The sequence below is a fragment of the Haematobia irritans genome, chromosome 4 (genome assembly GCF_050003625.1).
Source record: "Haematobia irritans isolate KBUSLIRL chromosome 4, ASM5000362v1, whole genome shotgun sequence".
NCBI classification, from domain to species: domain Eukaryota; kingdom Metazoa; phylum Arthropoda; class Insecta; order Diptera; family Muscidae; genus Haematobia; species Haematobia irritans.
In genome coordinates this window covers 189,947,242-189,973,107 of record NC_134400.1, presented here as the reverse complement: position 1 = coordinate 189,973,107, position 25,866 = coordinate 189,947,242, and the positions used below count along the sequence as shown (strand labels likewise).

The 25,866-nt window shown below is 25.8% G+C and overlaps 1 protein-coding gene across 1 annotated transcript in view; it reads left to right on the top strand.

Moving 5' to 3' along the window:
• Nucleotides 1-25,866, top strand: part of Rab26 (RAS oncogene family member Rab26) — a 170,646-nt gene that overhangs the window by 138,325 nt on the left and 6,455 nt on the right. Inside the window, exons 4-6 of the mRNA XM_075307614.1 lie at nt 12,218-12,326; nt 17,229-17,339; nt 17,462-17,606. Of these exons, the coding sequence (XP_075163729.1) occupies nt 12,218-12,326; nt 17,229-17,339; nt 17,462-17,606 (365 nt within the window). The remainder of the gene's footprint in view (nt 1-12,217; nt 12,327-17,228; nt 17,340-17,461; nt 17,607-25,866) is intronic.

Here is a 25,866-nt window from a genome sequence, read left to right as displayed (position 1 = left end):
TTTCTATAAAAAATGTTGTCAACATTTTCTATAGAAAATGTTGTCAAAACTTAATTTCTATAGAAAATTTTGTCAAAACTTAATTTCTATAGAAAATTTTGTCAAAATTGTATTCCTATAGAAAAGTTTATTCCTTTTAGAAAATTTTGTCAAAAAATTTTATTTCTATAGAAAATTTTCGACAAACTTTTATTTCTATAATAAATTTTGTCAAAACTTTATTTCTATGGAATTTTTTTTAAAAATTTTATTTCAATGGAAAATTTTGTGAAAATTTTATTTCTATAGAAAATTTTGTCAAAATTTTATTTCTATAGAAACTTTTTCAAAATTTTATTTCCATAGAAAAAAAAATTATTTCTATAGAAAACTTTCGACAAACTTTTATTTCTATAATAAATTTTATCAAAACTTTATTTCTTTGGAAAATTTTTAAAATATTTTATTTCCATAGAAGATTTTGTCAAAATTTTATTTCTATAGAAAATTTGGTCAAAATTTTATTTCTATGGAAAATTTTTTAAAAATTTTATTTCTATGGAAAATTTTGTCAAAATTGTATTTCTATAAGAAATTTTGTCAGAAATTTATTTCCATACAAAATTTAATCAAAATTTTATTTTTATAGAAAATTTTCGGCAAAGTTTTATTTCTATAGAAAATTTTGTCACAATTTTATTTCTATAGAAAATTTTATCAAAACATTTTATTTCTATTTCTTTAGAAGATTTTGTCAAAATTTTATTTCCATAGAAAAAAAATTTATTTCTATAGAAAATTTTCAACAAACTTTTATTTCTATAATAAATTTTATCAAAACTTTATTTCTTTGGAAAATTTTTTAAATATTTTATTTCCATAGAAGATTTTGTCAAAATTTTATTGCTATGGAAAATTTTTTAAAAATTTTATTTCTATGGAAAATTTTGTCAAAATTGTATTTCTATAAGAAATTTTGTCAGAAATTTATTTCTATACAAAATTTAATCAAAATTTTATTTTTATAGAAAATTTTCGGCAAAATTTTATTTCTATAGAAAATTTTGTCACAATTTTATTTCTATAGAAAATTTTATCAAAGCATTTTATTTCTATAGAAAATTTTCGACAAACTTTTATTTCTATAATAAATTTTGTGAAATTTTATTTCTATGGAAAATTGTTTTAAAAATTTTATTTCTATGGAAAATTTTGTCTAAATTTTATTTCTATAGAAAATTTTGTCAAAATTTTATTTCTATAGAAACTTTTTCAAAATTCTATTTCTATAGAAGATTTTGTCAAAATTTTATTTCAATGGAAATTGTTTGTCTAAATTTAATTTCTATAGAAAATTTTGTCAAAATTTAATTTCTATAGAAAATTTTGTCAAAATTTTATTCCTATAGAAAATTTTGTCAAAATTTTATTCCTATAGAAAATTTTCGGTAAACTTTTATTTCTATAGAAAATTTTCGGCAAAATTTTATTTCTATAATAAATTTTGTCAAAACTTTATTTATATAACAAATTTTGTCAAAACTTTATTTCTATAATAAATTTTGTCAAATTTTATTTCTATACAATTTTTTCAAAAGTTTATTTCTATAGAAAATTTTGTTAAAATGTTATTTCTATAGAAAATTTTGTTAAAATGTCATTTCTATAGAAAATTTTGTCAAAATGTTATTTCTATAGAAAATTTTGTCAAAATTTTATTTCTATTTTATTTTATTTTATTTTATTTCTATGTGTTTGTTTGTTTTTTCCAATGGGTAGTAAAAAATCTGTTTAACCTTAAATGTCGAAAATAGGTTACATGTTCCCCCTTAAAAATTAATATTTTATTCTCTTGCTTATACCACACTGAAAAAAAAGCATATCCGGTTCCAAAGATTTTGTCTTTACTTTAAAAATGTTGGTATTGATTCCGAACGAAAGAAGCGGAGAATACAAGTAAGGATACTTTTAAGACACAATTCTCTTTTAAATTTGGGTCTTGTGTACTTGCTTCTAGGAAGCAAATTATAGTTGTTCGTTTTTTCTGCTTTTTTTCTTCATATGCTCTCAAAGTCCTTTAAAAACGAGTTAACGACAAGTTTATTTTCCAAATTAAGACTCAACTTCCAGTAGAAATTATGCTATGTTTTAAGTAAAAAACGTCTTTAAAATAAAGTGTTGAAAAACATGTCCTATATTTGAAAGATTTTTTGCTTTGTAGTCAAGATGCAAAAAGACAACAAATTTAAAGACAATTTCATTAAATTTAAAGAATTTTTCTGAATTATTAACGTCAAGTTGACCTTAGCCCAAACATTTTTTTTTTCATGTTATGATACCCATTTTTAAGTGAAATCACTTAATTAACATATAAGGATAATACGACTTCATTGAAAAGTTTATCGACTTTTGGACAAGGAAAAAAAACTTTATATTAGAGAAATGCGTCTTCTATGCTAAGCAAACTTTCCATTCGACAATATATTTTTCAGTGCACTTTCACTACACTTACTCTATATTTTTTCCATTTTGCTTTTGATTGTATATGGTTTTATTTGGGTTCTATAAACAACCCAAATAAAAAAATAAACTTAATCAAAAGCTCGTACTCTATCCCAACTTGCTGTTTTTCCGCATTTATTAACTTTCACTTCCGTTGCCTTCATTTGACTTCCGTATTGTTTTATTCCGTTTTTTCTTTCTTTATATTTGAAATATTCCCTAGTGTGCATTTATGAGTGAGGACATCACAGCGTGTAACTCTGTTCTCATCTGTGATATCCTACTGTTGCTGTTGATGGAAATAAGGCAGCACTCGTGTATTCTTAAACATTAATCTTTTCATCTTCTTCATTTCATGTCCGTCGATGTCATGTCAACAGGTTATAATGCTAGGAGACTCTGGTGTGGGCAAAACATCTCTACTGATAATGTTTCGGGATGGTAGCTATATGCCCTGCCATTATGTGACTACGGTGGGCATTGATTTCATGGTAAGCTCCATTGGTATTAATGTTGTGACAAAAAAAAAAACTCTAAGGTGTGAGATGGATTATTTTACTGTTAGGGTAGTCACTTAAATTTTTGAAATGTATACGATAATAAAAAATGTCACTTTAATTTAATCAAATTAAATTAAGAAAAAAAATGGATGTTTATTAAATGTTGAATTTTATAAGTGAATAGTCCATATATTCCTAGTCTAAGTGGCCGCTAAGGTAGGTTTCTGTGTATTGATAAAGAAATGTTTGGTTATGGCCCCAGGTGATTTAAAAGTTTTAAGGATTTTTAAAGAAATTTTGAAAATTTTTAATCAAGCAATTTTCACAATTTCTTTAAAAATCATTAAAATCCTGATGACGTCAATTTTTATTTATTTAAAATTTTAGTCCATAAATTATCCTTGGAAAAAATGGATAATCTAATTTGATATCATAAAAATGTTTACATGGTAAATTTGTTCTGATTATATCGCAAAAATAATATCGATCTAATGATGGAGATAGTATTAGATATAAAAACGGATAAATATTTTCAGATCTAATATTTTATTTGTTTTAACATTTATAATCCTGCACTGTAATTATAAGATTTTAATCTTGTTGTGTAGGTACTCAATAAAATGAAAATGAATGTAAATGAAATGAATGAATCTGTCAACATCTGCGTCCTACTAACACATATTTCTTCTTATCTGCTCAGATCTAATGTGTCATTTTTGTATTCAATTTTTTCTCGGGTTCTCAATGTTACCGATTGTACTCATGCTTGAAAAACTTGTTTAGCTATACAAATAACAAAAAAAAATGTGTCAATAGAGAATTAAATTTTATTCATATAGTCTAAACTGTAAGAAAATAATCCTTAATAAAACCCGTTCTTATGAGCCGGATCTAATCTCCCTATAAATATAACTATGTCCTACTATATTTCAATCTGAATGTTTCACATTCGAATTTATTTAAAAATATGTCTCTTTTTCCTCAACTATTGATTACGAATTTGTCAACAAATCCTCCTAAGAGGCTTACCTTTATAGAAATTATGATTTATATCTCTAATCCTATAAATATAAATACAAACCTTTCGTGTCGTTATTACAAATATTGAGAGTTTTGTCAACAATAATCCTTTATGGTTCATGTATAAAATTCTATTGTATCTCATATATTCTCTCCTCTATAATATCTGTGATTTTTGTACTCTCAAAAAAAGAAAAGAAAACAACAAAGTCTTGTCAATGTTTTACAGTGTTTGTTTTGTTTTTTGCGTTTCTTTAGTGTCTCTCTCCTAGTGTAACTCTTTCTTTCGCCCTCTCTCTTACTCTCTGGTTTTAGTTTTTAGTCTTCATCTACAAAGGAGATCTGTAATGTAAGTATATATGTGTGTGCGTATGTGTTATATGTCTCACATTGTATTATGGCTATCCTCTTCTTAAATGTCATTAAATTTCATTGTTTACCTATAATTGAAAGACTTATTTGTCCATGGAAAAATGCAATCACTATATAAATAGAACTTTATATTGATACGAGTATATTTTTTCAAGGAATTAACTGGAAATAATTATATTGGAATTATTATTACTTAGTAGAAACTAAATACATTGTAAAAGTTCCATCAATTTATTATACCCACTTTCATATATTGGAGGTATATTAAGTTTGTAACACATCGAAATATCTATTTCCGAATGTATATAAATTTTTAAGACGATCTAACGTACATAATAACAAAATTTTCTATAGAACAATTTGGCAAAATTTTCTATAGAAATAAAATTTTAACATAATTTTCTATAGATCATAAAATTTTGACATAATTTTCTATAGATCATAAAATTTTGGCAAACTTTTCTTTAGAAATATAATTTTGACAAAATTTTGTATAGAAATGAAATTTTGACAAAGTTTTCTAAAGAAATAAAATTTTGACAAAAATTGTCTGTAGAAATAAAATTTTGACAAAATTGTCTATAGAAATAAAATTTTGACAAAATTTTCTATAGAAATAAAATTTTCGATAGAAATATAATTTTAACAAAATTTTCTATAGAAATAAAATTTCGACAAAATTGTCTATAGAAATAAAATTTCGACAAAATTGTCTATAGAAATAAAATTTTTACATAATTTTCTATAGATCATAAACTTTGACAAAACTTTCCATAGAAATAAAATTTTGACAAAATTTTCCATTGAAATAAAATTTTGGCATAATTTTCTATAGAAATAAAATTTTGACAAAATTTTCTATAGAAATAAAATTTCGACAAAATTTTCTAAAGAAATAAAAGTTCGACAAAATTGACTTTAGAAATAAAATTTTGGCATAATTTTCTATAGATCATAAACATTGACAGAATTTTCCATAGAAATAAAATTTAGACAAAATTTTCTATAGAAATAAAATTTTGACAAAATTTTCTATAGAAATAAACTTTTGACATAATTTTCTACAGATCATAAAATTTTGGAAAAATTTTCTTTAGAAATATTATTTTGACAAAATTTTCTGTAGAAATAAAATTTTGACAAACTTTTTTATAGAAATAAAATTTTGACAAAATTGTCTGTATAAATAAAATTTTGACAAAATTGTCTATAGAAATAAAATTTTGACAAAATTTTCTAAAGAGATAAAAGTTCGACAAAATTGTATATAGAAATAAAATGTTGACATAATTTTCTATAGATCATAAACTTTGACAAAATTTTCCACGGAAACAAAATTTTGACAAAATTTTCCATAGAAATAAAATTTTGACAAAATTTTCTATAGATCATAAACTTTGACAAAATTTTCTATAGATCATAAACTTTGACAAAATTTTCTATAGACATAAAATTTTGACAAAATTTTCTATAGAAATAAAATTTTGACAAAATTTTCTAAAGAGATAAAAGTTCGACAAAATTGTATATAGAAATAAAATTTTGACATACTTTTCTATAGATCATAAACTTCGACAAAATTTTTCACAGAAATAAAATTTTGACAAAATTTTCCATAGAAATAAAATTTTGACAAAATTTTCAATAGATCATAAACTTTGACAAAATTTTCTATAGACATACAATTTTGACAAAATTTTCTATAGACATAAAATGTTGACAAAATTTTCTATAGACATAAAATTTTGACAAAATTTTCCATAGAAAGAAATTTTGACAAAATTTTCCATAGAAATAAAATTTTGACAACATTTTCTAAAGAAATAAAAGTTTGACAAAATTGTCTTTAGAAATAAAATTTTGGCATAATTTTCTATAGATCATAAACATTGACAGAATTTTCCATAGAAATAAAATTTTGACAAAATTTTCTATGGAAATAAAATTTTCGATAGAAATAAAATTTTGACAACATTTTCTATAGAAATAAAATTTCGACAAAATTTTCTAAAGAAATAAAAGTTCGACAAAATTTTCTATAGAAATAAAGTTTTTACATAATTTTCTAAAGATCATAAACTTTGACAAAATTTTCCATAGAAATAAAATTTTGACAAAATTTTCGATAGAAATAAAATTTTGGCATAATTTTCTATAGAAATAAAATTTTGACAAAATTTTCTATAGATCATAAACTTTGACAAAATTTTCTATAAATCATAAACTTTGACAAAATTTTCTATAGAAATAAAATTTTGACAAAATTTTCTATAGATCATAAACTTTGACAAAATTTTCTATAGACATAAAATTTTGACAAAATTTTCTATAGACATAAAATGTTGACAAAATTTTCTATAGGCATTAAATTTTGACAAAATTTTCTATAGAAATAAAATTTTTACAAAATTTTCTATAGCAAACAAATTGCCATAGTTTTCTATAGAAATAAAACTTTGGCAAAATTTTCTTTAGAAATAAAATTTTGACAAAATTTTCTATAGAAATGAAATTTTATAAAATTTTGTATAGAAATAAATTTTTGACAAATTTCTCATAGAAATAAAATTTTGACAAAATTTTCTGTAGAAATATAATTTGAACAAAATTTTTATGGAAATAATATTTTGACAAAATTTTCTTTAGAAATAAAACATTGACATAATTTTCTCTGAGCTTAGTGGGAATCTGCTATAAAATGAACTAAGTTGATCTTACTCATTTCACTAAGCAGTCCGTCTGTCTGTTTATTATAATCACACTATAGCCTTCAATAATGGAGGTATCGTCATGAAATTTTCAGAGGTTTGTTGTTTTATTTGCAAGTGAAGTTTGGGCTATATCGGTCCAAGTTTGTATAATTTCGTAACATATAGAAATTATGTATTTATAAAGATAGTTTTGTCTCGTTTGCTGATATCCATTCTATGTCTATGAATACATAGACTATATACAATCTCGCTGTGCCATTTTATGAGCCATTGTCTGTCAATATCAAAACTTCAGGAATGAGAAAAGGCAAGGAATTGTTCCCAATCCGAATTCCTCTTACTGACAGTTGACATTTCACTTCAACTATCGACAATTCTATCGATTGAGACAATCGTCATAGATATTTTTACGAGTAACATATCCTTCACAAAGGCAAACAATAAAATCCAATATAATTCACTATAAGTTGGCCTACATGTAAGGGCATATGTATCAAGGAAATGTTAAACATGCCATGCCATACCTCCGCCCCCGATTTAATATCGATTTGATTAAAAGAAAAAACGTTTAAAAATTACACATACATAAGTGTATATTTTTATAAAAAAAAAAACTCAATTCAACTGTAATAAAATTTGTGCTGATCTACTTACTCTGGGCAAACATACATATTTCATATAAGACCCCTTTGGATTCTATGTGAATCCTTTTGGACATATGTATGTATTTTTAATGGAGCGATATGATGTATCCTCCAATCAATAATATGCAAGATTATATCACCACCACAAGCATCATCAACATGCTAGTCAGTCATTCAGTACAGTTCTTTTGTATCAACGGGGTGTCGTTGTTATCCTTAGTGGGGGCTGGGGAGTAATATTTCCGTTTACATAGAAATGAGAAAAGATTGTGCCATTTATATCCATCAAATGTTTAAAGCAATGCACAGAGAAATATTGCTTTAAAATAATCTACTAAAATTTGGAGAAAATTTTAACAAACAAAAATGTTTATTTCTATAGCAAATTTAGTCAAAATTTTATTTCTATATAGAATTTTGTCAAAATTTCCTTTCTATAGAAAATTTTGTGAAAATTTTATTTATACAGCAAATTTTGTCAAAATTTTATTTCTGCAGAAAATTTTGTCAAACTTTTATTTCTATAGAAAATTTTGTGAAAATTTTATTTATACAGAAATAAAAAAAATCTATAGAAATAACATTTTGTCAAAATTTTATGCCTATAAAATTTTTGCCAAAATTCTATTTCAATAAAAATTTTGTCAAAATTATCTATAGATATAAAATTTTTACAAAATTTTCTATAGAAATAACATTTTGACAACATTTTCGACAGAAATAACATTTTGTCAAAATTTTATGCCTATACAAAATTTTGCCAAAGTTTTATTTCTATAGAAAATATTGTCAAAATTTAATTTCATGTAAGTTTGTTGTTTTTGTTTTTTTTGACCTTTTGTTTATTACCTTCTGTTTTCTTTTTGTAAATTCAAGCTCGAGTAAAATTTAATTTCTATGAAAATTTGTCAAAATTTTATTTCCAAAGAAAATTTTGTTCTATAAAAAATTTTGTAAAAATTTTGTTCTATAGAAAATTTTGTCAAAATTTTTATTCTTTAGAAAATGTTGTCAAAATGTTATTTCTGTTGGAAATTTTGTCAAAATTTTTATTCCAAAAAACATTTTGTCAAAATTTTTAGTCTATAGAAACTGTTGTCAAAATGTTATTTCTGTAGAAACATTTGTCAAAATTTTATTTCTACAGAAAATTTTGTCAAAATTTTATGTCTGTAGAAAATTTTGTCACAATTTTATGTCTATAGAAAATGTTGTCAAAATTTTATTTCTATGGAAAATTTTGTCAAAATTTTATTTCTATAGAAAATTTTGTCAAAATTGTATTTCTATGAAAATTCTGTCAATGTTTATGATCTATAGAAAATTATGCCAAAATTTTATTTCTATAGACAATTTTGTCGAACTTTTATTTCTTTAGAAAATTTTGTCGAAATTTTATTTCTATAGAAAATTTTGTCAAAATTTTATTTCTATAGAAAATTTTGTCAAAATTTTATGTCTATAGAAAATTTTGTCAACATTTTATTTCTATAGACAATTTTGTCAACATTTTATTTCTACAGACAATTTTGTCAAAATTTTGTGTCTATAGAAAGTTTTGTCAAAATTTTATTTCTATAGAAAATTTTGTCAAAGTTTATGATCTATAGAAAATTTTGTCAAAATTTTATTTCTATAGAAAATTATGCCAAAACTTTATTTCTATGGAAAATGTTGTCAAAGTTTATGATCTATAGAAAATTATGTAAAAATTTTATTTCTACAGACAATTTTGTCGAACTTTTATTTCTTTAGAAAATTTTGTCGAACTTTTATTTCTTTAGAAAATTTTGTCGAAATTTTATTTCTATAGAAAATTTTGTCAAAATTTTATTTCTATAGACAATTTTGTCAACATTTTATTTCTACAATTTTGTCAAAATTTTGAGTCTATATAAAATTTTGTCAAAATTTTATTTCTATAGCAAATTTTGTCAAAATTTTATTTCTATAGAAAATTTTGTCAAAATTTTATTTCTATAGAAAATTTTGTCAAAATTTTATTTCTATAGAAAATTTTGTCAAAATTTTATTGCTATGGAAAATTTTGTCAAAATTTTATTTCTATAGAAAATTATGCCAAAACTTTATTTCTATGGGAAATTTTGTCAAAGTTTATGATCTATAGAAAATTATGTAAAAATTTTATTTCTATAGACAATTTTGTCGAACTTTTATTTCTTTAGAAAATTTTGTCGAAATTGTATTTCTATAGAAAATTTTGTCAAAATTTTATTTCTATAGAAAATTTTATTTCCATAGAAAATTTTGTCAAAATTTTATTTCTATAGAAAATTTTGTCAAAATTTTATTTCTATAGACAATTTTGTCAAAATTTTATTTCTACAGACAATTTTGTCAAAATTTTATTTCTATAGAAAAGTTTGTCAAAATTTTATTTCTATAGAAAAGTTTGTCAAAATTTTATTTCTATAGAAAATTTTGTCAAAATTTTATTTCTATGGAAAATTTTGTCAAAATTTTATTTCTATAGAAAATTATGCCAAAACTTTATTTCTATGGAAAATCTTGTCAAAGTTTATGATCTATAGAAAATTATGTAAAAATTTTATTTCTATAGACAATTTTGTCGAACTTTTATTTCTTTAGAAAATTTTGTCGAAATTTTATTTCTATAGAAAATTTTATTTCCATAGAAAATTTTGTCAAAATTTTATTTCTATAGAAAATTTTGTCAAAATTTTATTTCTATAGACAATTTTGTCAAAATTTTATTTCTACAGAAAAATTTGTCAAAATTTTATTTTTACAGAAAGTTTTGTCAAGATTTTTTGCATATAGAAAACTTTGACAAAGTTGTATTTCTGTAGAAAATTTTGTCAAAATGTTATCTCTGTAGATAATTTTGACAACATTTTTTCTATAGAAAAGTTTGTCAAAATTTTATTTCTATAGAAAATTTTGTCAAAATTTTATTTCTATAGAAAATTTTGTCAAAATGTTATTTTTATAGACAAGTTTGTCGAACTTTTATTTCCAAAGAAAATTTTGTCACAATTTTATTTCCAAAGAAAATTTTGTCAAAATTTTTATTCTATAGAAAATTTTGTCAAAATTTTTATGCTATAGAAACTGTTGTCAAAATGTTATTTCTGTAGAAAAATTTGTCAAAATTTTATTTCTACCGAAAATTTTGTCAAAATTTTATTTTTACAGAAAATTTTGTCAAGATTTTTTGCATATAGAAAACTTTGACAAAGTTGTATTTCTATAGAAAATTTTGTCAAAATGTTATTTCTGTAGATAATTTTGACAACATTTTTTTATAGATAATTTTGTCAATTTTTTTTTCTATAGAAAATTTTATCAAATTTTATTTCTATAGAAATTTTGTCAAAATGTTGTTTCTAAAGAAAAGTTTGTAAAAATTTTATTTCTATAGATAATTTTTGTTAAAATTTTATTTCTATAATTTTTTTGTAATTTTGTCAAAACTTTATTTCTATACAAAATTTTGACAAAATGTTCTAGAAAATATTGTCAATATTTTATTTCTATAGAAAATTTTGTCAAAATTGTATTTCTATAGACAATTTTGTCAACATTTTATATCTATAGAAAATTTTTTAAAAATTTAATTTCAATTGAATTTTTTTTTTCTAAATTTTATTTCTATTGAAAATTTTAAAAACATTCTTCAATGAACAGTTAAAAAAAATTTCAAAAAATATTTGAATCTATTTTTTGGTATCTTTGGAATTTACAAGAAATTTTGTGCAGTATAGTTTAAGTAGTCACTTTATAGAGATAGAAATAAAAAACTAATACTAAAAGTTATTTTTTTATTTTTTTGTTTTAAATGAAATCCGCAAATTTTAAATAGTATGGCATGAATGCAGATGATGCTTAAAAAGATGACTTTTTCCCTAGGATAAGCTGATGTAAAATGTGTTCATTCTTATCTTATTTTACACAACTTTCCGATCTATAGAGAAGAATTTCTTTCCTTTTGTTTGGGTACATTTTGTTTGTGGAATATTAATAATAAATATTGACTAACGATTTTTAGCAGCATGTATTGTATTTGCTTCATTCCTGTATTCTGTGCAATCTTGAATGTTTTAAAATACAGCTTCATTTAGTCATTTAAATTTTTGATATTTGTTGTACAAATAAATGAATTACTATTAAAAATATTATAGTAAATATTTTTTTTCTATTTACTATCTATTGACGAAAAACCATATTATTTACTCTGTATGTTATTTCCCAATATTTGTATTTATTTTTCTTTTTCTAAATAAATTATGTATCGATTTAATAAATTTTCTAAAGGGTTCTCATCAATACAACAATGATCATCATCATCATTATGTATGAGAAATTACAGCGGAGTTACTAAATGCCACACATTTCAATTTTGCTTAATAAATAATGCTCATTCTACCATTTACCGGGACTGTTATTAATATTGATATTTTATTTTTATTTATTTGCATACATTTGAATATCTCCCCCCGCACCAAAGAACAAAGTGGTTGTAGTCGATGGTACACGAGTAAAGCTTCAAATTTGGGATACAGCGGGCCAGGAACGTTTTCGTAGTGTAACACATGCCTACTACAGGGATGCTCATGGTATGTAAAGAAACTCACTAATACACACAAACATATATCGACACACACATTTTCTAAACCACCAAGAGTAATGAAAACGTGTTATGTACACGGTTGCCAAAAATGGTAGATTTTTTACTGCTTAGTACGAGGGCAGTTGGGAAACTTCTTAGCCTAGCACAAAAAGCGCGGTATAAACAGAAAAAGTTAAGTGTTTTGGAAACTTCCATCTCTGTTATGAACGCATGTTAAATTTTGTTTCGATCAGGCAACTTCTTCATACAGAAACAGGTGTTCAAATAAAACGCATTCCCAATTTTTTTTGTTTACAATGGAAAAATTAGAAATGCGTGCTGTCTGTAAAAATTTACATAAAAATGGTTTATCCGGACAAGATATTCATAATGATATGGTGAATGTGCTCCTTCATATGCAACAGTTGGGTTGCTGAAGTTAAACGTGGTCGTACAAGCATTGAAGATGAACCACGTAGTGGAAATTGTAGCCAAAGTGCATGATATGGTATTAAATGATCGACGAATAAAAGTGTGTAAAATTGCTAATATCATGGGCATCTCAAATGATCGAGTCCATTTAATTTTGCATGGAGAACTACAGATGAAAAAGCTTTCTGCACAATGGGTGCCGCATTTGCTAACAGTCGATCAAAAACGCATAAGAATGAAAATTTCTCAAGCTTCTTTGGATCGTTTTAAGCGAAATAAAATGGATTTTAAGCGTCGTTTCATAACTGTTGATGAGGCATGGATGCACCACTATACTCCAGAGACAAAAGAACAATTCAAACAATGGACTTGAGCTGGATGAAGTGTCCCAAAGAAGGCAAAAACAATTCAATCGGCTGGCAAGGTTATGGCAACGGTTTTTTGGGACTTCAAAGGTATTTTATTGATTGACAATCTGCAAAAGGGTAAAACAATAAATTCAGAGTACTATTGCAACCTTTTGGATCAATTAAATTAACAAATTGGAGAAAAACGCCCCGGCTTACAACACAAAAAAATTATTTTTCATCAAGACAACGCACCAGCGCACAAGAGTGTTTTAACAATGGCTAAAGTCAACGAATTAAAGTACGAGTTGCTTAACCACCAACCTTATTCTCCTGATTTAGCTCCCAGTGACTTTTACTTGATTCCAAATCTAAAAAAAATTCCATGCTGGCAAGCGTTTTACCTCAAATGAAGATGCAATTACTCGTACAGTTGTAAACCACTATTTTGAAGACCTTGACAAATGATAAAATTGCTAGAAACAAATGATAAAATTGCTAGAAAACCATTGGACTAAATGCATTGAAGTTTCAGGAGATTATATTGAAAAATAAAAATATTTTTGAAAAACTACCTATTCTCTTTCATTGATAGGCTAAGAAGTTTCCGAACCGCCCTCGTAGATTGGTAGAATTACTAATGATTTGGTAGATTTTTCAAAATATTCCTCTCGAACTAATTCACAAATTTTGTATTTTCTTATTGAAATAAAATTTTTACAAAATTTTCGATAAAAATAAATTTTTAATAAAATTTTTTATAGAAATAAAATGTTACCAAAATTATCTATAGAAATAAAATTTTGACAAAATTTTCTATAGAAATAAAATTTTGACAAAATTTTCTATAGAATAAAATTTTGACAAAATTTTCTATAAAAATAAAATTTTTGACAAAATTTTCTATAGAAATACAATTTTGACAAAAATTTCTATGGAAATAAAATTTTGACAAAATTTTCTAAGGAAATAAAATGTTAGCAAAATTGTCTATAGAAATAAAATCTAGACAAAATTTTCTATAGAAATAACATTTTGACAAAAATTTATATGGAAATAAAATTTTGACAAAACTTTCTATGGAAATTAAATGTTAGCAAAATTTTCTATAGAAATAAAATTTTGACAAAATTTTCTATAGAAATAAAATTTTGACAAAATTTTCTAAAGCAATGAAATTTTTGACAAAATTTTCTGTAGAAATAAAATTTTGACAAAATTTTCTATAGAAATAAAATCTTGACATAATTTTCTATAGAAATAAAATTATGACAAAATTTTCTATAGAAATAAAATATTGATAAAATTTCTATGGAAATAATATTTTAATAAAATTTTCTATAGAAATAAAATCTAGACATAATTTTCTATAGAAATACAATTTTGACAAAATTATCTATAGAAATAACATTTTGACAAAATTTTCTATGGAAATAAAATGTTAGCAAAATTTTCTATAGAAATAAAATCTTGACAAAATTTTCTATAGAAATAAAATTTTTGACAAAATTTTCTATAGAAATAAAATCTAGACAAAATTTTCTATAGAAATAAAATCTAGACAAAATTTTCTATAGAATTAAATTTTGACAAAATTTTCTATAGAAATAAAATTTTGACAAAATTTTCTATAGAAATAAAATTTTGACAAAATTTTCTATAGCAATAAAATTTTTGACAAAATTTTCTATAGAAATATAATTTTGACAAAATTTTCTATAGAAATAAAATTTTGACAAAATTTTCTATGGAAATAAAATTTTGAAAAAATTTTCTATGGAAATAAAATTTTGACAAACTCTTCTATGGAAATAAAATTTTGGCAAAATTTTCTATAGAAATAAAATTTTGATAAAATTTTCTATAGAAATAAAATTTTGACAACATTTTCTTTAGAAATAAAATGTTGACAAAATTTTCACTGGAAATAAAATGTTAGCAAAATTTTCTATAGAAATAAAATCTTGACAAAATTTTTTATTGAAATACAATTTTTACAAAATTATCTATAGAAATAACATTTTGACAAAATTTTCTATGGAAATAAAATGTTAGCAAAATTGTCTATAGAAATAAAATCTAGACAAAATTTTCTATAGAAATAAAATTTTGACAAAATTTTCCGTAGGAACAAAAAATGACAACATTTTCTATAGAAATAAAATTTTGACAAAATTTTCTATAGAAATAAAATTTTGACAAAATTTTCTATAGCAATAAAATTTTTGACAAAATTTTCTATAGAAATATAATTTTGACAAAATTTTCTATAGAAATAAAATTTTTGACAAAATATTCTATAGAAATAAAATTTTGACAAAATTTGCTATGGAAAGAAAATTTTGACAAACTCTTCTATAGAAATAAAATTTTGGCAAAATTTTTTATAGAAATAAAATTTTGACAAAATTTTCTATAGAAATAAAATGTTGACAAAATTTTCAATGGAAATAAAATGTTAGCAAAATTTTCTATAGAAATAAAATCTTGACAAAATTTTCTATAGAAATACAATTTTGACAAAATTATCTATAGAAATAACATTTTGACAAAATTTTCTATGGAAATAAAATGTTAGCAAAATTGACTATAGAAATAAAATCTAGACAAAATTTTCTATAGAAATAAAATTTTGACAAAATTTTCCGTAGGAACAAAAAATGACAAAATTTTCTACAGGAATAAAATTTTGACAAAAATTTTCTGTAGAAATAAAATTTTGAAAATTTTTTCTAAGAAATAAAATTTTGACAAAATTTTCCAGAAAAATAAAATTTTGACAAAATTTTCTATATAAATGAAATTTTGACTCATTTTTCTATAGTAATAAAATTTTGACAAAATTTTCTATAGAAATACAATTTTGACAAAATTTTCTATAGAAATAAAATTTTGACAAAATTTTCTATGGAAGTAAAATGTTAGCAAAATTTTCTATAGAAATAAAATCTTGACAAACTCTTCTACTGAAATAAAATTTTGGCAAAATTTTCTATGGAAATAAAATGTTGATAAAATTTCTATGAAAATAATATTTTCTATAGAAATAAAATCTAGACATAATACTCTATAGAAAAAAATTTTGACAAAATTTTCTATAGAAATAAAATTTTGACAAAATTTTCTATAGAAATAAAATATTGACAAAATTTTCTTAAGAAATAAAATGTTAGCAAAATTGTGTATAGAAATAAAAGCTATACATAATTTTCTATACAAAAAATTTTTGACAAAATTTTCTATAGAAATAAAATTTTGACAAAATTTTCTATGGAAATAAAATTTTGAATTCTATGGAAATAAAATTTTCGAAAAAACTAAAATTTGGAAAAATTTTCTATAGGAATGAAATATTGAAACCTTTTTCAACAGAAATAAAATTTTGACAAAATTTTCTATAGAAATAAAATATTGACAAAATTTTCTAAAGAAATAAAATGTTAGCAAAATTGTGTATAGAAATAAAAGCTATGCATAATTTTCTATAGAAAACATTTTTGACAAAATTTTCTATAGAAATAAAATTTTGACAAAATTTTCTATGGAAATAAAATGTTAGCAAAATTTTCTATAGAAATAAAATCTTGACATAATTTGCTATGGAAATAAAATTTTCACAAAATTTTCTATAGAAATAAAATCTTGACATAATTTTCTATAGAAATAAAATGTTGAAAAAATTTCTATGGAAATAATATTTTAATAAAATTTTATATAGAAATAAAATTTTGACAAAATTTTCTATAGAAATAAAATTTTGACAAAATTTTCTATGGAAATAAAATGTTAGCAAAATTTTCTATAGAAATAAAATCTTGACATAATTTTCTATAGAAATAAAATTATGACAAAATTTTCTATAGAAATAAAATCTTGACATAATTTTCTATAGAAATAAAATGTTAGCAAAATTTTCTATGGAAATAAAATGTTAGCAAAATTTTCTATAGAAATAAAGTCTTGACATAATTTTCTATAGAAATAAAATTTTGACAAAATTTTCCGTAGGAACAAAAAATGACAAAATTTTCTATAGAAATAACATTTTGGCAAATTTTTCTATAGAAATAAAACCAATTTCACCAGTGTTTTTATAGCAATTTTAGCTAAGAATTTTATTTCTTTTACAGCATTACTGCTACTTTACGATGTAACCAACAAAACTACATATGACAACATACGAGCCTGGCTATGTGAAATACGAGATTGTGCCCAAGAAGATGTTGTCATTGTACTAATAGGTAAGATTTCAATGATTCCAAAGCAATAGGAAATACAATCTGCCATATTCATGCGGAATATGGTTGGCAATTTTCATATTACAAATTGGTCTAATATTCTTGGGCGCTTTCTTTAACTTTAGGTAATAAAGCAGATTGTAGCAGTAGTGACCGACAAGTGAAACGGGAAGATGGTGAACGTTTGGCAAGAGAACATAATGTTCCCTTCATGGAAACATCAGCTAAGACAGGTCTTAATGTGGAATTGGCATTTCAGACAGTGGCACGGTAAGAGAATATAATATTGAATATGATAATGGAAATAAAGAATTCATTTTTCGTAATTTTGAAAAAGTTAAATTTTCGATTTGCAATTGGTCTTAATTGCTAAAGACCCTTTTTAGAAATTTGAAAATGTCTACATTCAATTTCTATGGTTATTGAAAAGTCGACAGTCAACTTATTATGGTATTTTATGGGCAAAATGAGCAACATTACATTACCTATTCAACACAAATTCGAATTTTCACCTCTCACGAGTAGTTCAAATTTTTAAAAGTTGAATTTTCGATTTTTTTGAAATTTTTGATTTTTGCTAAAGCCATTTTTTTATTTTTGCTAGTCAATTTTTCGACTTCTGAATCTTAAAAAATTGAGGAAGTCGATTTACGAATTTTACAATGTTTCTTCAGCGATATATTATATTTTACGAAGTAAAAGACTTTCTCCTTACAAAGCAGTAAGACATAAGCTTCCCAGAAAAAAAACCGTCGCCAAAAAAGTAATGAATTATCAGCAGGGACTGAATAGTCTAAGTGAGCCTGAATCTTAATCGGGCTGCCACTTTAACCTAAGTAATGAAAATGTTCTTTTTGGATCCGGAAGTGGTGCAAAATTCACGCAGAAGCGATGAATTTAACATGGGCTTGTCATAGGACAGAAGTCCTCCATTTCAACAGCCGTTGCACTGAGTTTGCATCACTTCTTTATGTGTGATCCGAATTCAATGTTTTAGAGGTAAATTAAAAAATTCTGTGATATTCGTCAAATAAATAATTTTTATATTTTTTTTATAATTTTTAATGGATTCTAACGCTTGTCGGAAACGTTTGACCTCAAAAATTTTCTAAAATTCACAATTTTTTCAGTTTGGATTTAGCAGTATTTTTTCGACAGAATTTAAATGATTTATACCATTTTATGAATTCTTACCCTGTTTTTAACCTATTTGAAACAAAAAAAGTTAAAATTACCTATTAAAAGTATGAAAAAAAACCAATATATAAACAAGTATATACGGCCGTAAGTTCGGCCAGGCCGAATCTTATGTACCCTCCACCATTATGTACCCGAATTACTTGGGTTGTGGTATCCTAAAACTCTTAACATCGTTTTCTAAATTGGCAGTTGGCCCATACGTGGTAGAGAGACAGAATTGAAATATGGGGTCGCTTATATGGGGGCTATATACAATTATGAACTTGATATGCACCAATTTTTGTGTGATTGGGGATCGATTTATCTGAGGGCTATATATAACTATAGACCGATATGAACCTAGGTAGGCATGGTTGTTAACGGCCATATACTAGCACAATGTACCAAATTTCAACTGACGGATGAAATTTGCTCCTCCAAGAGGCTCCAAAACCAAATCTCGGGATCGGTTTATATGGGGGCTATATATGATTATGGACTGATTTGGACCACTTTTGACATGGCTGTTAAATATCATATACTACCATCATGTACCAAATTTCAACCAGATCGGATGAATTTTGCTTCCCCAAAAGGCACCGAAGGTCAAATCTGCACACAAAAAAATTTCACGAAAATTTTTCCAATTAAAATTTTAATTGAGTTTTAAAAAATTTTCAATTAAAAATTTAATTGATTCAACAAATTTTTTAATTGAAACAAAAATCAATCACAAAAATAATAGCATCAATTAATTTTTTAATTGGATCAATTAACTTTTTAATTGACCTTCAATTAATTTTTTAATTGATACTATCATTTCTGTGATTGAAGACATTTCAATTAAAAATTAATTGGATCAATTAATTTCGTGATTGAATCAGAAAAATTTTTTTTTTGTGTGTGGGGACCGGTTTATATGGGGGCTATATATAATTATGGACCGATGAGGACCAATTTTTGCATGGTTGTTAGAGACCATATGCTAACACCATGTACCAAATTTCAGGCGGATCGGATGAAATTTGCTTCTCTTAATTCAATTTTTATACCCTCCACCATAGGATGTGTTTATTTTGTTCGCGTTGGTGGTTTCGCGGGCCATTAAATGACAAACCTCTTTGATTCTGAAAAACCGTCGATGAAAATGAGAGTCATCTAATTTCTTATTTCTTCATAATAATAACAAACAATCTTTCCTTTATTAAACAAATTCTTTAACCCTTAATATTATTATCGAAACATCAATATCACTATATCACTATAATAAAGGGTTTCGTTTTTAATGATAACACATAACATTGTTTTATTTGTCTCACTGTCTTTTCGCTTTTTTACCACCGATCACCGCTTCTTCTATACCGTAACTAATAGAGCATTGCATCGGTCATATATTTTTGTGTTCGAGAACATCTCGAAGCCCAACAAGTAAGGTAGAGATTTGTAGTCGTTCCCGTTTGGACCGATGTTTGTAAGTTCGAATACAACCATAACTCGTTCTCGTTTGTGTTGTATGAAACGGTCAATCAAACAACTTCAGTCTTCGGGATCAAACACAACGAGTCAAATTGTTTTCGAAAACAAAGTGAAGGAATCGAGGATTTCGAATCTTTTTTTGCCCTCACGAAGTAACAATAACAACAACTTTTATATGTATTGTACGTTTGTTTAGTTGTAAGTTGATGGAGAGGCGCTTGTGTATGAAGTAAAAAAAATAACATAAAGAGGACAAAACCTTCTGCATTTCTATGTAAAAAGGTATTAACAGCAAAACTAAATATTGCTCTAGTTTTTAGGAGAAACATTTGGGATGATATTTTTGGGCATTATAGTAAGTAATCGTTAAAAATCCAATTCACTTTTTCGTATAAAAAATAAGGGGCATTCGTATTTAAAGGAAATAAAATATTTTTCCTTTTTCTATAAAAATAAAATTTTGACAACATTTTCCATAGAAATAAAATGTCGACAAAATTTTCTATTGAAATAAAATTTTCACAAAATTTTTTATAGAAATAAAAAGTTGATAAAATTTTGACCAAATTTTTTATAGAAATACAATTTTTGATGAAATTTTCTATAGAAATAAAATTTTGATTAAATTTTTTATAGAAATACGATGTTGACAAAATTTTCTATAGAAAAAAAAATTTTGAGAAAATTTTCTATAGAAATAAAATGTTAATAATTTTCTATAGAAATAAAATTTTTTTATAGATTTACTCGTTTGCGAATAAGTTCATTGTTCTTTACTTCTAAAAAAATTTCCCTGAAGACGAACATCGGAGATGTTTCGAAATATTGGATAATATTAAATAAAAATACAACTCAAAAAAAACAACATCTGTTTTTATTCATATGACCTCAAGCCGAACTATACAAATATAATGTTGATAAGATTTTCTATAAAAATAAAATTTTGACAAAATTTTCTATAGAAATAAAATTTTGATATTTTTTTTATAGATGTTAACAACATTTTCTATTTAAATAAAATTTTGACAAAATTTTCTATAGAAATAAAATTATGACAACATTTTTTATAGAAATAAAATTTTGATAAAATTTTCTATAGAAATAAAATTTTGATAAAAATTTTTATAGAAATAAAATTTTCACAAAGTTTTCTATAGAAATAAAACTTTGATAAAATTTTCTATAGAAATACAATGTTGATAAAATTTTCTATACAAATAAAATTTTGATAAAATATGGCCCGTTTGCAATACCATATAGCTTGTTTCGTTCGGAAGTTAGCGTGATTTCAACAGACGGTCGGACGGACATGCGTAGATCGACTCAGAATTTCACCGCGACCCAGAATATATATACTTTATGGGGTCTTAGAGCAATATTTCGATGTATTACAAACGGAATGACAAACTTAATATACCCCCTTCCTATGGTGGATGGTATAAAAAACAGACAAAAAAATACAAAAATAAATTTACTTTTGCTAGTTACATATAAAAACATAACAAATTTAAACATTTACCTTGTTAGAATTACTCATTTTATCGTCAATAAGCTTAACTATTAATTACACACTTATATCTAAAGAAACAAACAAAGTTAGTTACTAACAAACTTATGAGCCATCAATTTCTTTTCTTACAAGAAAGAACCAGGAGGACAAACAATATAAAAAAGAAGAAAAAATACTTACTGGAATTTACCCGTTGCGTTGTCTGTCCACTTTGTTTAGAAAAATGATCTTTGATAGTATTAGTGTGCGTGAGTATAACAACATTACAAAGCACACAAAATATTAAGAACGGCGTTTAATAAAAGCGTTAGCGACGGGAACATACACGCGCCACTACAATGAAAGCGGTTTATACTACTACGGTTTGCGTTTGGCGTGAACAGGATGGGTGTATATTAACTTTGTCATTCCGTTTGTAACACATCGAAATATTGCCCTAAGACCCCATAAAGAATATATATATAATTCTGGGTCGTGGTGAAATTCTGAGTCGATCTGATCATGTCCGTCCGTCCGTCTGTTTAAATCACGCTAACTTCCGAACGAAACAAGCTATTGACTTGAAACTTGGTACGAGTAGTTGTTATTGATGTAGGACGGCATTACAAACATTAGCGTAGCTAGACAATTTTCCTAGGGGGGGGGCTATAGCCCCCCTAGCTAAAAATTTATATTTCATTTATTTATATTTCAATTAATGTTTTATTTCATAAAAATGAATAAAAAAAATTAGACATCAAAATAACTCGAAAATTAATTTATAATAAAGCAAGTAAAAGTAGTTCCACACATTTCCCAGCAAAAAAAATTTGGAAGTTCTTCCAAAGACACAACTTTAAAAGCACTTCCAGAAGATGTACTCCCAATGATGTTCTTTATTTTAACTACTCAGGAAGTTCTTTATTAAAAGTTTTTTCATACTTTTAATAGGAAATTTTAACTTTTTTGTTTCAAATACCTTAAAAACGAAGTAAGAATTCATAAAATGGTACAAATAATTTGAATTTTGTCGAAAAAAATTCTAAATCCAATCTGAAAAACTTGTGCATTTTTGAAAATGTTTGAGGTCAAACGTTTCCGACAAGCATTAGAATCCATTAAAAATTACAAAAGTTATTTATTTGACAAAATATAACAGATTTTTTTAATTTACATTCAAAACATTGAATTCGGATCACACCTAAAGAAGTGATGCAAATTCAGTGCAACGGCTGTTGAAATGGAGGACTTCCGTCCTATGACAAGCCCATGTTAATTCATCGCTTCTTCGCTAATTTTGCACCACTTCCGGATCCAAAAAGATAATTTTCATTACTTTTTTGGCGACGCTGTTTTGGCTGGGCTTGTTTATTTTTTATAAAAATGGAAAATCGTAAATAGGTTTTCAAATTCTGGGGGGGGGGGGGCTAAAATTTTTCTGGGGGGGTCTAAGCCCCTCCCCAGAGGCCTTCCTACGCTTATGATTACAAATGGGCCATATCGGTCCACTTTTACGTATAGCCCCCATATAAACGGACCCCCAAATTTGGCTTGCGATTGCTCTAAGAGAAATTTGGTACATGGTGTTAGTATATGGTATCTAACAACCTTGCAAAAATTGGTCCACATCGGTTAATAATTATATATAGCCCCCATATAAACCGATACCCCGATTTGGCTTGCGGAGCATCTAAGAGAAGCAAATTTCATCCGATCCGGCTGAAATTTAGTATATCGTGTTAGTATATGGTCTCTAATGACCATGCAAAAATTAGTCCACATCGGTCTATAATTATATATAGCCCCAATATAAACCGATCACCAGATTTGGCTTGCGGAGCCTCTTGGAAGACCAAAATTTATCTGATTCAGTTGAAATTTGGTACGTGATGTTAGTATATGGTATCCACCAACAATGCAGGAATTGGTTCCTATATAATATATAGCTCCCATATAAACCGATCCACAGATGTGACTTCCGGTGCCTTTTGGAGAAGCAAAATTTATCCGATCTGGTTAAAATTTGGTACGTGGTGGTGGTATATGATATTTAACAATCATGCCAAAAGTGGTCCATATCAGTCCATAATCATATATAGCCCCCATATAAACCGATCCCCAGATTTTACCTCCGGTGCCTTTTGGAGAAGCAAAATTCATCCGATCTGGTTAAAATTTGGTACGTGGTGGTGATATATGATATTTAACAATCATGCCAAAAGTGGTCCATATCACTCCATAATCATATATAGCCCCCATATAAACCGATCCCGAGATTTGGTTTTGGAGCCTCTTGGAGGAGCAAATTTCCTCCGAGTCAGTTGAAATTTGGTACATTGTGCTAGTATATGGCCGTTAACAAACATGCTTAACTAGGTCCATATCGGTCTATAGTTATATATAGCCCTCAGATAAATCGATCTCCAATCACACAAAAATTGGTCCATATCAAGTTCATAATTGTATATAGTCCCCATATAAGCGACTCCCATATTTCAATTCTGGCTCTCTACGTACCGTGCAAAAGTCCATGTCGATTCGTAATTATTTCTAGACTTACCTATACATAACTTGTTTGTCTATATATATATACCACGTATGGACTAACTCACAATTTAGAAAACGATGTTAAGAACTTTTAAGATACCACAACCCAAGTAATTCGATTGTGGATGACAGTCTTTCGTAGAAGTTTCTACGCAATCCATGGTGGAGGGTACATAAGATTCGGCCTGGACGAACTTACGGCAGTATATACTTGTTTTAATTTGAAAAGTTTGATTTTGAAAATGCCGATTTTTCGATTTCCAAATTTTTCCAAATCTGAAAAACTTAAATATTCGGCATTTTGGAAAGTTCGACTTTTATGATTATTGAAAAGACAACTAAATATGAAATTCGTGATGTTAAGACTCTCCACTTTTCCATGAACTTACAGCATAAAAAGTGCTATATTAGAATCGCCTTTCAACTCAAACATGACTTTTCGATAAAGTAATTATTTTTTTTCTTCTGTTGACCTTTTCCGTACGTTGGGAATGTAATATATTGTCTTAATTTCATGAATATTGAATATGCTAATTTATTCCTTTATGTTTTTGTCTCCTTCACAGGCAATTGAAGAATCGCGGTCATGATCAAAGTGATGCGAGAAAATTTAATGACTTTCCACTTTTCCATGAACTTTCAGCATAAAAAATGCTATATTAGAATCCCCTTTCAATTCAAATTAGACTTTTCGATCTTTTTAGTTTAATTACGAGTAGTATTGAAAAAATTGATTAGTTAGATTTACAAATTATTTGCTCCTAATTCAAAACTCCCATGTATTTATAATTGTCTCCCAATTCGAAAAAATTGCCACATTTGATGTCTAGATTTAAAGTGTGTGCTAATATTGTTACTTGGAAAAAAGAGCTTTTTGGGTTAGAGAAGATTCATATTGATTATGGTTTGCAGAAACTTCCATGTATCATGTATCTATTTTGTCCAAAATGTACTTATATGGCTGTAAATGTCAAAAGTTCACTAGAACTTGGTCCCGATTAATTTACTTCATACTTTTGGGAAACTTTCAATACAAAGTATTAAAGAGTTTAATATATTTAATTTCGTTCACTTTTTCACTGTTTTTTTTTTCAATTATTTCAATATCCATTTACTTAAACTCATATCGAAAACCATTTTAAATTTATTTAAAAAAAATCACATTTCACGTCCCACTCTAATAAAGGGTGATTCGGTAAAAATTTGGTCAAGGGAAAACGTGTGTAAATCGGTGAAATCGTTTATTTAAAAATCAAATTAAATTTCTTTTTCAAGTGCAATTAGTATAAAATTCAGGAAAAATATTCAGTTAGGCTTTCGCTTTTCCAAATTCGAATTGCCGGGCCTCACGCTGCCATCAGATTTTGTACAGCCACCTTGTCCACCCTCTTCGCCGCAGAAAGCCAGTTTGCCTTGAACTGCTGCTCGTCCTTAGCAGTTTTTTGGTCTTCTTTAGGTTCCGCTTGACAATAGCCCAGTATTTCTCAATTGGGCGGAGCTCTGGCGTGTTGGGAGGGTTCTTATCCTTGGGAACCACCTGCACGTTGTTGGCGGCGTATCACTCCATGGCCTTTTTACCGTAATGGCAAGATGCCAAATCCGGCCAAAACAGTACGGAACAACCGTGTTTCTTCAGGAAAGGCAGCAGACGTTTATTCAAACACCCTTTCACGTAAATTTCTTGGTTGACAGTCCCGGAAGCTATGAAAATGCTGCTTTTCACGCCACAGGTACAGATGGCTTGCCAAACCAGATATTTCTTTGCGAACTTTGACAGTTTTATGTGCTTGAAAATATCTGCCTACCTTTCCCCTTCCTTTTGCCTACCTTTCCCTTACC